Source organism: Petaurus breviceps, unplaced genomic scaffold (genome assembly GCF_028583685.1).
Source record: "Petaurus breviceps papuanus isolate PSGF00001 unplaced genomic scaffold, PetGlider_PUasm1.0 188, whole genome shotgun sequence".
Taxonomy (NCBI): domain Eukaryota; kingdom Metazoa; phylum Chordata; class Mammalia; order Diprotodontia; family Petauridae; genus Petaurus; species Petaurus breviceps.
This window is the reverse complement of record NW_027185804.1, coordinates 36,946,335-36,957,988: the sequence shown is the minus strand read 5'-3', so window position 1 is coordinate 36,957,988 and position 11,654 is coordinate 36,946,335. Positions and strand designations below refer to the sequence as shown.

Below are 11,654 nucleotides of genomic sequence, written 5' to 3'. Positions count from 1 at the left end.
ACACACACACACTCCCCACCCCGCCCAACAACCTCCCTAAAAATAAGCCTTGGACCTAATGGCTATGAAGGAGAAGGGGGTGAAGACTGAAGTGGCAGCCCTTCAGTCCCACTAATATCAAGTGTTCTGTCAGCCACCGAGTGAGTGGGAGAGTCACATAAATCCAAACAGAAGGAAACCTTTTTTTTTTTAAAGGGAGACCAATGAGAAACTAGGACAGAAATGCTCGAGTTTAGAAGCAAACTGGGATCAGGCCAGTGACTTTAGAAGACCAGCACTGACTTTAGAGGGAGCGCAAACTTCCTGCGCCCTCATTTTAAAAATGGTGGTTACTAGGCATTCTCTCGGGATCCAAGATAAGAGGAGAAGCTTTGTCCTGAGATCCAAAATGTGCTCATGCACCTGGCTGAGCATGGCTTTCCCCGCTGTTTCCCCAGGAGGAGGCACAACACAATGCTATTAATGATGACTAACAGCAATGACAACAATGAAGATGACGGCGTTTATACAGCGCTTTAAGGGGGCAAAGTACTTTAGACACATGATCACATCCGATCTGTGTGGGGGGGGGGGGTTATTGTGACTTGCCCGTCGAGTGTCTGATGTAAATGGGGCCTTCTCCTTCTCCTAGAGCTTTGCTCTAGGCACGAGGCCATCTCGCTGCCCTATTTACCTACGGGTCCCTAAGGGGGGAGACTGAGCTAGACCAGTGGATTCAGTCACTGCACACAAGACAAGAAGCCCTGATTTCTCTAGGACCCAAACGTCCCAAGCTGGCCTGAGGATCTGTAGCTCAGCTGCCTTGTCACCTCCGAAGTCTTGAGTGAGATTTCCACGCACATCGACCTTCCCACGGCGGGCAGCTGCCCTGCCAGCGCTTTCTTGGCCTCATGTGTGACCTCTGGAATATCCTTGATGGCCAAGTTGAACTGCAAAAAGAATAGGATCATTGCTCTTGTCCAAAGGGGCATCACAGGCAGGCCAAATAAGTTTCGCTGCAAGGGAGGCCTTGCTATTGTTAGAGAGAAGGCATCTTCTACTTGCAGTGAGCGAGAACCCTCACTAACAGCCCCCTTTCTTCATAAATGAGTGTCTGGTGGTAGAGCTCCAAATGTGCAGTTGGACAAGCCAGAATGTGAACTGTTTTTAAACCCAACATATGGCTCTCCTCTCCTAAATCTCCTTTGTCTTGGGCTGCCAGAAGCCAAGAACCAAACCCAACATTAGAGCGTGGAGAGTGGGGAGCAAGCTTTGCTTTGCTCAATCAGTGACCCCAAATCCTGGCTTACTAAACTGCAAAGCAGCTGTACTGTTCTGAATACTTTCAATTTACTTCCTGGGGAAAAAGAGAACATATAATCTTACGAAAAATAAGGCTTTTTACCCAGTCAGATCCTGTTGGGGAAGATGATGAGCGAGTACAAATCTTTTCTCCCAGACGTGCCTGGACTATCACTTGGACCGTCTGTAGAAGGCAAATAAAAACCCCAAAGGTGTGTGCTTAAAAGGTGTATGATTTTAAAGGTCTTTAAATAAAAATCTGGCTCCTGATAAACACTGAGGTGTTAGGAGGACAGGCTATCAACGCAACCAGCCTATCCTACAATTACTAGAGACATTACTAGAGCTTAGAAGGCCCAAGGACAGAAGAGGAGAGAATGCCAACCATCAGAAGAAGAGTACTGTGCACCCTCTTGGAGGTCTAATGCCAACCAGAGGAAACGCCTGTAGTTTGCCAGTACGGAGTAAGTGATATTCTCACCTGGCAGAAGGAAAGCTGAACATGGTGGCTATGGTTTCCCAAGAATACAAGTCCAATTGTGGATGTGAATATGTACTGCCATTAACTCATGCAGGCTTAAACCACCAAGTGCTGCACAGTCACACAGGTGTGACCAGATGGCAAAAAGCTCCCAAACTATTTTAGAAGATTTTATGTTTGGATTGGCTGAGCACAGCAATAATGAGGGAACTTCACATAAGAGTTAGGAAAACACACCCCACACAACTTTCATCATTTACCATTGGCCAGGAAGTTAAAACAAAGTAAAAAAAAGGGAATGTCAGGGGGAGCATGTGCTTCAGGGAAGATGCCTAAAAGATGCTCATGGTTATCACTCAACACTTGTGTTCCCTCCCACCCCACAGGAACACTCTGTGCCAGAACTGGGCCTTTACAGCCGGCCCCCACCGGAGCAAGGGACTGGCAAACTGGAAGCTAGTCCCTGGCTATGCCAGGCCTTCACAGGTTGGGTACAAGAGACAGAACTCGTGCTGTGACCCCTGAAATGGGAGAGCCGCAAGCTGCCGGGTGTGGCTCGGGCCGTGCCTCATCTCCAACAGCTTCAGGGACCAACGGATCAGGAAGATGCAACCCACCTTCAGGGCAAAAAACTTGATGAACTTGTCCAGGTCCTTCCTGTCCTGGGAACTGAGATCAGGGTCCATGGCACACACAGATCTGAAAGAGACAAGAGCGACTGCAGCTTGACACTGACGTGTGTACATCAGCTCTAAGGAAACGGCTCCATCCTCAGCATCTGCACAGGAAAGGAGAAGGCTGGAAAGGGCAAAAGGGGAAAGGACGAGGGGCACAGATTCCGTTGGGGAGTAATAAAGCCGCCCTTTAAATAGTGTCTGCTTGATCATCTTTTTTGGCAAGGCCGCCCCCTCCCAAGACGCCTTCCTTCCAACAGAGTCCACCTGGGTCAAAGAAGTGAAGCAAAAAGAAACCACCCCACTGGCCATGTCATGGCCCAGTCCGGGCCCGTCACCCACCCTCTACTTTACAGAAGGAGCGGTGATCACATAACACATCAACCTGGTGCACGGAGGCTGACGGGGCCTGTCATCGTGCTCTTCTCAGCAAAGGCAGAGCACCCAAATCTGCCAGAAATAGAGAAAACACACTTTATCATCCCAGGTGCTGAGCGGACACAAGTTCCTGAAGGATCGAGCATGCTGGTGAGTCACAAGTCCAGTAAGAAGCCTCTCTTTGGCCTTCCTCCTCCCGAGACTGGTGCTGAGGCATGGAGCTGTAGGGGCACGATGGGTGTGGCCTGGGACAAACTGAGGGCAACTAGAGAAGGGCTTCCGAAATTCTGAAAGATGAAGCCTAGATGTGTTCAATGGGAAAGCCAGCACACAACAAACATAGTCGAACAGTAATAAGGTGCCCAGAACAATCATTCTGCTACAAATTCACTCTATTCATGCTGTGTGTGTATAGGTCTTTGTAGAGATTGGTTAGATCCAGGCCTGGTCACTGAAGACTTGTACCAAGAGATCTCAGAAATGCCAGGCTCTGGAGGTTCCACGTGCGACCAGCCATCTATACCTCTATGTGTATGCACATACACAGAGTGGTGATGGGTGCAGGACAAAGTGCGACTCACTTGAAGCAGAGGGCTGGGGGTCTAGGTTCAAATTCTGCTCTGGCAGCTGCCAGCAGCACAGCTTGCACATTTCACTTAATCTCTCTCAACTTGCATTGCTTTTTCTGTAAAATGGAGACATCTGCATTCCCCAGGTGGTGGCACACTGAGAGGGAAGCACCTTGTACATTGAAAGTGCCCTAGAAACTCAAATTCTCCTTATTTACACGAACAGTTATCTACAGTGTGTGCAGATGAGGACAGAGGTTTTTTTTTAAAAAAAAGATGAGGAAGGCAGATTCCATGTCACCCACTGTGATGCTGGGAGACAGTAAGCATTGATTTTCATGGGATCCCAGGGAAAATTACCTTCTCCCAAAATATTGATGAGTTTCATTTACAGAATGAATAGAAATTAGGAAGCTGTAATTTCCATACATCCCATAAAATTATATTTGCTGGGGGACCTAGAATCGATGCAGAATCCCCAAGGCCTGGCTGGAAAGCACCCCCCCCCCCCGCCACCGCCCTGGCAGGCACACAATTTATTAGACAGTCTTTACTACAAACAGCACCTCCACCAACTCACACCTGCCCAGTGCCTGGCACCCAAAAGGCGGCCAAAAAATCTCACAAGCTCATGCTCACACATGCTCCCACAGAGAGAAATCATCTAATGCAACATTCAAATGCGGCAATTGTTCAAAAGCTGGCAGCTATTTTCTATAACGGGAAATAAAGATGAGCCTGGTAGCTAATTGAAACTACAAGGAAAAATTCAGATGGGAAGAAATAGAACTGTACCACAATACCAAGGTGTTTCATAACTAAAATTACATAGGATTTAGAGAAATGCTACAACGTGCTAAGGGTACCCACAAAGCAGGTTTCTGACCTCAGGGAATCAAAAACTGAGTAGAAGAGAAAAGACCACAGCCAAATAATTAAATGAAGAGAGCAACTGCTTCCTGCTAAAGTGATCAAAGAAGAGAATACAACCCTTGAACACTGGCTTGAAATCTCAGTAGACCATCAGGAGGGAGCTAGCAGACAGAGTGCCAGGCCCGAGTGGGAAGACCTGAATGCAGACCCGCCCTCAAGACACTCACTAGCTGGCTGGACAGGTTCGGAATATAGGGTTCTGTAGCAGAACTCCGAAGAGGTGGGCAGGAGGGAGGCAGTGAAAGTGAAAAGAAGGATGCTGCAGGAATGCCACTGACTGGCACAGTTGAGGATGGATCTGGAAGCAAGGAAACTAGTGAGGGCCAGAACTCCTAGGACTCACTCAGAGCTGGGAGGCACAGCACATCCAGGGCAACAGCAACAGAAAGAAAAGAAATGGGTACAAGAGATTTCAAAGCCCCAGTCATCACCCAGGGTGTTAGGGCAGAGGCAGAGAGCCTGGGCTTCAGGCTGGGTGACCAGACAGCGGTGGTGAAAGTATCAGAAATAAGGAAGTTAGGATGAAGAACCGATCTGGCGGAAAGGGAGATGAGGAATGCAGTTTAAAGTCAGCCAATGAGGCGCTGGGAGGGAAGCCAGGGGATGAAGTGAAATTCAGGGGCTTGTACCTGGAGACAGCTTTAGGTGTCAGGTGTGCTGAGGTGATATCCAGGGCAATGAGAGCAGATTAAATCAGCAGAAGAGGACCAGTAGAAACAGGGCCCCAACGTGGAGGAAGGGAAGCCAGGGGAGCTTCCATCCATGTGGGTTGGAGAGGCAGAGGAGGAGGCTGGCTGGAAGATGGAAACTGAGACAAGGCTATCAAATCAGGAGGTGACAGGGACAAAGAAGAGACTAGAAGCAGCCAAGTGAGTGGCTGCTTGGTGAGGAATCAGGGATTGTCAGGCATACATCATCTGAATGTTTCTTTTCTGTAGTAGGACACAAGCCTAAAAAAGATTCATAGAAAAGAGATTAAAGCTGAAAAGAGGGTGGATGACTGGTCCAAATTCTCTATTCCTTATCTTTTAAAGTCACCTAAAATGGTGGCACCCCACTTAAAACTCCTCAGGCAGGCAGGAAACATGCAGGGCTTCAAGCTTTCCCCAGCCTGCCACTAGTTCCTACTACTGATCAGTGAAAGCTTCACTAGGTGGACCCAATCCCCGCTTTGCCTGACTCCTAATCCCCAGTGGCCTTCTTACCATCTTACCAACTTCCCTGCATTGCCACCCTCCCCCAACAATTATCAAATCAATTGTGCAGCTGAAAAAGGCATTTTACTCTAATCTTCTATAGCTCCCACTTGCCATTCCAAACCAAAGCATCCCTTCTCAAATCACTTCTTTTCTCTATGCCTCTTCTACCAGTATTTAAGCTCTGGAAAGACGGAGACAGTCTTCACTTTTGTATCTGTATTAACAGCTTTAATAGATGCATTATCTCTCATTCAGAGATAAAGCATTGTTTTGGACAGGGGTGGGAATCCTTTTATTAAGGAGATTTGTTCTGTGAAGTTTGGATTCAGTCAAAGGGTCACACTAGAAAATCCAGAGGGCCCCCACCCAGACTCAGAACATACTGACCTTCCCTGCAGCAAAGGAAGGAAAGCTTTCTATAAAAACTGAGGGAGCTCTCCGCTTGACTAGCCCAAAACCCTTTGGGGAATGATCTTTCCAGAGGTGACCTCATCCCTCTAGTTTAATAACTAACTATAGTTGCACACACTTGACGTTACATCAAGTCACAGGCCTCATGTGTAATCAGAGGTGTTTGCCTTGGTTGAGTGCTCTTGTGGTAAGAATATACTTCCTGGGGGTGGCTAGGAGGCACAGCCAATACAGCACCGCCCTGGAGTCAGGAGGACCTGAGTTCAAATATGACCTCAAGACACTTAACACTTATTAGCCATGTGACCTAGTACAAGTCACTTAACCCCCAATCGCCCTGCCCATCCAAAAAGAAAAAAAAAATACACTTTTTCCCTCTAAAATGAAGTGGGCATAGCCCTGTCTAACTCGGAGACTGAAGCCAAGAGACCCTGTCCCCCTCCCTCAGCTGGGACCCTACACTTCTAGCTCTTATTGCAAGGACATGGCTTCTCTTACCCATCCATCCATTCTCATGTGTTATACTGCCCATATCCTCCCATAAATCCTCCCCATACTGAAGGACTCCTGAGTCAGTGCTTCTCAGCTGAGGGCCCCAGCCCCTGGAAGGGCTGGGCATCAATTCTAAGGATCCTCCAACCACTGGCACACCAAGCATAGTCACTCTGATTTATATTTAGGCCTATGACTTCACATAAATAAGCAAACACAAACTGCAGCCTGGCTACAGTGTCTTCTCCCCTTTATTCTCCAGCAATAATAACAGCTCACATTTACAAAGCACTTTAGGAATAACATCCTCACGAGTGGGCCCAGGACACTGAGCATGTGAGGCACCCTGCACTTTCCACCATGCTACGCATCATGCCCTCCCTCACAATACTGCCACGGCTCCTCACTACCAGGGGTCAGCATTCCTGACTACTTGATGTCCCCTCACACAGCAAACATTCAAACTGTCCCTCTCCAGACCGGGCTGCCTGCACACAACCTGTCCCCATACAGTCCCTCTACTTTCCTGTCTTTCTGAATCCCTAACTCCATGCAGGCCACATCACCTTTTTGGTTTTGTCATTCAACAACTACAACTTCCAAGATTACAGTTTCCTTGAGGACATGCTACACTAACTTTATTCCCCCTCCTTTTCTGGACAGCTAATAAACTAGTAAATCAGGGTAGGGCACTACAGATCTGGTTACCTGTTTTTTTTGTTGTTGTTGCTTTTTGGAGGGGAAGGTAGGGCAATTGGGGTTAAGTGACTTGCCCAAGGTCACAGGGGTATTTTTTTTTTTTAATGTTAAGTGTCTGAGGCTTCTAGCCATGTGACCCTGGGCAAGTTACTTGACCCCAATTGCCCTCCAAAAAAAAAAGTGTCTGAGGCTGGATTTGAACTCAGGTCCTCCTGATTCCAGGGCCAATGCTCTATTCACTGTGCCACCTAGCAGCCCCTAGTTTACTGAAATTTTAACAAAGTTTTTGATAAAGTATCTCATACGATTATTGTAGAAAATATGAAGAGACATGGTCTAGAATGTAAATGATAATATAATTAGATGGATTCCAAACTGGTTGGCTAGCTAGAATCTAAAAGTAGCCATTCATCATTCAATGTTAACATGCAAGAAATCTCCAAGGGAATGTCCCAGGAATCTGTGCTTGGTCCTATGTTAGTCAACATTTTTAAAATGACTTGTATAAAAGAACAGATGTCACAAAGTTTAGAAATGACACAAAAGAGCTAACACTCCAGATGACACAGTCAGGATCCAAAAGGACTTTATAAGCACTGGGTTGAACCTAGAAAGAGAAAATTCAATAAGGATAAATGTAAAATCTTACAGTTGGATTCAAAAAGTAAATGCCTTAATACCAGATGGTAAGGGTGAGAGGGGGCATGGTTAGAAAGAAAAAGATCTACGGGCTTGCAAGTTCAATGAGCCAGCAGGACAATGTGAGGAGATGGTCCCTCTGTACTCTGTCCTGGGAACACCCTATCCTAAGCTCTGTATTCTCTTCTGGACACCATCATTTGTGGTATATCACAGTGAGCACATGGTAAACTTTCCTACAAGACATAGATGAGATGGAAAGTGTCCATAGGAGGGTAACCAGGATGGTAAAAGGTCTTGAGTATAGGTCATGAGAACCAGCTCAAAAAACGAAGGACATTTAGCATGGAGATGAGAAGACCTAGGGCCATGTGAGCTTTCATCCAAGGGTACATGAGGATGATCCCAACCAAACACCCACTGCTGAAAAGGAAGTGTCTTGGGGGCTGAGGATGCCGGCCAAGGGCTGGGTAACTCTTCCTTAAACTGTACTTTCTTTTAGAGACAAATAGACCAGGAGTCTGAATCTTAGACCGCTCTTAGAACCAACCCAGAGGCAGGACTTTATGGGTCAAGTCACTGTTTTTAGTCACAGGCTTTTGGACTTCGTATCTGAAAATCTTACTCTCTTGATTATGTGGCAAAACTTTCCTGAAAGCTCTTCAATTTCCTTTCCCTTTTTCTGATAACAAGCTGATATGTAATCTCATTTGAGATACCTGTAGCCTTTTTGAAAATTAAAACTATTCAATGTGAGGACACAAGCCAATTACCACAAATAATTACAGATATGTAGGAGAAAAATTAATAGCTCTCTCCATTATGATTATATCTGATCAAATCTCACTTTCTCTGAAATTCCTTCTTTAGGCCTAGTATACGTACAAGCTGTTCCATATCCCAATGCTTCCACAAACATGTGTCTGGGTCCCTTTAAGCCTCAACCTCACCTGTTTGCCCTAACTCCCACTAACCACTTTCCATGCTGAGAGAATGATTCATAGAGCACTTAAAAGAAATGAAACCAGCCTCAGTGCCTTTCTTCATGACAATGTACACAGATAAAACGCCCATTCCCAGCTTTGTGTGGTTACTGCCCCCGAAATAAACATCTCTATTTAGCCCCAGACTACATCTTGTATATAGTCCTCATGACAAAGAGCAATCCAGCCTAAAGCCTCCTGCAGGAAGCCAAACTGTTAAAGGTCATACACAAACTGGGGAAAAATTTCCTTTGGAACAAACATCTGAAAAAAAAATATGGCATTGTTTATTTGCTCCCATAACAACCTCACTTCTAAAGTCCCATTCTAATGGTTCCCTGGGGTGGGAAGGTGACAAAGGGATTCTTGGAGGCTATGGCAAGGGCAGAAGCAATGAGATGTTCAAGCTGGCAATGCCCTGGTGCCCACTGGCCCCCAGTGCACAGGAGCAGCCCAGCTAGAGTTCAGAGGGGCTCATCATAAAGTTGGCTGTGGGGTCATCTATTAGATTAGTAGGTCTGTGTTGCCCTCAACCGAGGAAAAAGGATCTGCTTTTACAAATGGCAGCTCATTGCCAATCTTTTCAATATTGTATTGAAGTGCTAACTAAAAAAAAGAACCATAACAGGAAAAAGTAATGCGTGAAAGTCTACCACACATACTGGCAAAACCGAGACATGTGAACAGACTGACTCTGAGGACAGCCAGTGTGCACCTCTTCAAGGCAGGGGCAGCTGGGAGGATGACTGGGCAGGTGGCACGTCAACACCCCCCCCACTTCCCTTGCCCCCAGCTCTCCCATACCATTTATAATCAACTCAGAAAGACAGCTAGATCACTGAGTCTAACCACCTACCTTAGTTTTACGGATGAGGAACCTGAGACCCAGAGGTGGTAGAATCCTGACAAAGTCACACAGGAAAAAGCAACAGAGCCAGGATTTGAACCCAGGTTCTCTGACTCCAAATCCAGTGCTCTTTCTACTGTTGGCCCATTTTAAAGTTATACATACTTCTCAAAGGGTGTTCACCTTAAAGTGGAGGTGGCAAGCAGTTCACTAATAAAAACTCTGCATTAAAACAATTAGAATTGCATTATATACGAAAAATGAATTTGAAATTTTGAGAGAGAAAAAGCAGATTCCAGGCAGACTGCCATGGGGGCGGGGCTTGCCTGGGGGCAAGGAAGGCCCCCAGGGAAGGGCTTCAGGCACTGAAACCTGGGGCTTTGGATTAAACACAATTATGTGAAAGGTAGTCTCCAGCCCAGGGCTCTCAACCATCCCACACAGAGGAGAGCAGAGGGAAGAATCTCTCCTTCCTTTGCTTTTCCTCTTTTCATCCTTTCCCTATGTGCCAACAGCCATAGTGTGGAATTGAAGAAAATGTGTTGAAGGTAGGGAATAAAGTTTTGTGAGATGGAAGTTTTCTGTTTGTTCCTCAAAAAAACAAAGGCAGGCCTACACCTTTTTGTTTGTATATGGCCTTTCATTTTTTTTCCCTGTGGGTGTGACCTTTTACTGAAGAAAAGTTCCCTGCCACTGATCCACAACTCACAAACTATCAATTAAAAGTCCTTGCCCCAATTCCCAATAGTATTTACTGAGCACAGTACTTTGCACAGAACAGGTGTTAAATGTCCCTGAAATGCTTATTATGTACTCAACACTGTGCTAGGTGCTATGGGGGAAATAAATATGCGTAACACTGAATCCAAAAACTTATTATCAAGTTTGGGGCACAGAAAGTATGAAATAGAAAACAGTGGAAAGCCAGTCCAAGAGGGATCCAGTTTAGTTAGAAAGGAAGAAGCTTCAAGGAAGAAATAGGATCTGGGTTGCAGAGGCCTGGGAAAAGGGAGGAGACAAAGAGGGCCTGTGACGGGGCAGATGGGAAACAGCCCAGGGACTAGTGTTTGACAGGAGCCAACAAAGGGAGAGGCCAGGTCACTGAGGCCAGTGTTTGAAAAGTTCAGTTTGGTACAGAGGGGTCCAGTGTAAGGGTCAAGGCTATGATGAGGACTATGGGCACAAGAGAGGGAGGGAAGAAGCACAGAGTGGTTCAGGTGACAGTGTCAAGACTTGAGTTTAAACAGCCTCAGACATTTACCATTCAGTTTCTTGGCTTTGGCTTCCTTATCTGTAAAATGGGGATAACAGTACCCACCTCCTGGAACTACTGTGATGGTCAAATAATATAACATATGTAAAAGTGCTTTGCAAACCTTCCCAAGCTATCATTAGGACTAAGGCTGTTGTTATACTCAGATCATCAAGTCCAACCTGCTCAGTCAAGGTCCAGAGCAGTGACTCACCCAAGGTCACCACATTCTGAAAGGCGATTTGAATGAAGAGAGGGCAGGACTTAGCAAGAGCTCCACATTCACTTTGGGAGGCTAGAGATGGTGCATACCAGAGACGGAAACTGAAAAGCTGCTCAACTTTTTCCTTACAGACTTGAGGGCTAATGTTGTGCCTGGTTTTCCCCACAATCTCCCCTCCCCCAAGGAAGTGAGCAGACTGCCAGGTCAGCTTCGCCCTCCCCCACTGGGTCTCTGCCCTTTCCCCAGTCAGCTCACCTGCACAGAAGTGGGCGGGCTTCTGGGGGAGTTTCAAGGCAAGTACTGACCAATCACTGCTTACTGAAGGCCCCCTTTATAAGCTAAGGTTCTGCCCCAGATCGGGGCTCTTGCCGGCTGCTACAGCTACAGCTGTACCTGAGACATGGCTGGTGCCGGCTCAGCCTGTCAGGTGGCATGATCAGACATATGGCCTTTTTAATAAAGGGTCCATTCTTGTTCGCATTGAAGTGCCCGCCAGAAATTATACACCAAAGCCCCCTAAACCTGCCAGAAGGGGCCCCTACCAGGGTCCCTGGAAACCACCTGATAGGCCACAATAGTGAGGGAATTTTCCA

The 11,654-nt window shown here is 46.6% G+C and overlaps 1 protein-coding gene across 3 annotated transcripts in view; it reads right to left on the bottom strand.

Annotated features, from left to right (window-relative positions):
• Positions 1 to 11,654, bottom strand: part of ATG13 (autophagy related 13) — a 35,200-nt gene that overhangs the window by 16,642 nt on the left and 6,904 nt on the right. For 2 of the 3 annotated variants that reach the window (XM_069091536.1, XM_069091537.1), the window contains exons 2-4: positions 2,380 to 2,461; positions 1,385 to 1,465; positions 810 to 929 (exon numbers count right to left, since the gene is read on the bottom strand). In XM_069091536.1, coding sequence (XP_068947637.1) covers positions 810 to 929; positions 1,385 to 1,465; positions 2,380 to 2,448 — 270 coding nt within the window. In that variant the 5' untranslated portion in view covers positions 2,449 to 2,461. Of the gene's footprint in view, positions 1 to 809; positions 930 to 1,384; positions 1,466 to 2,379; positions 2,462 to 2,778; positions 2,887 to 11,654 lie in introns of all 3 variants that reach the window. The other variant, XM_069091535.1, reaches the window with a different exon arrangement.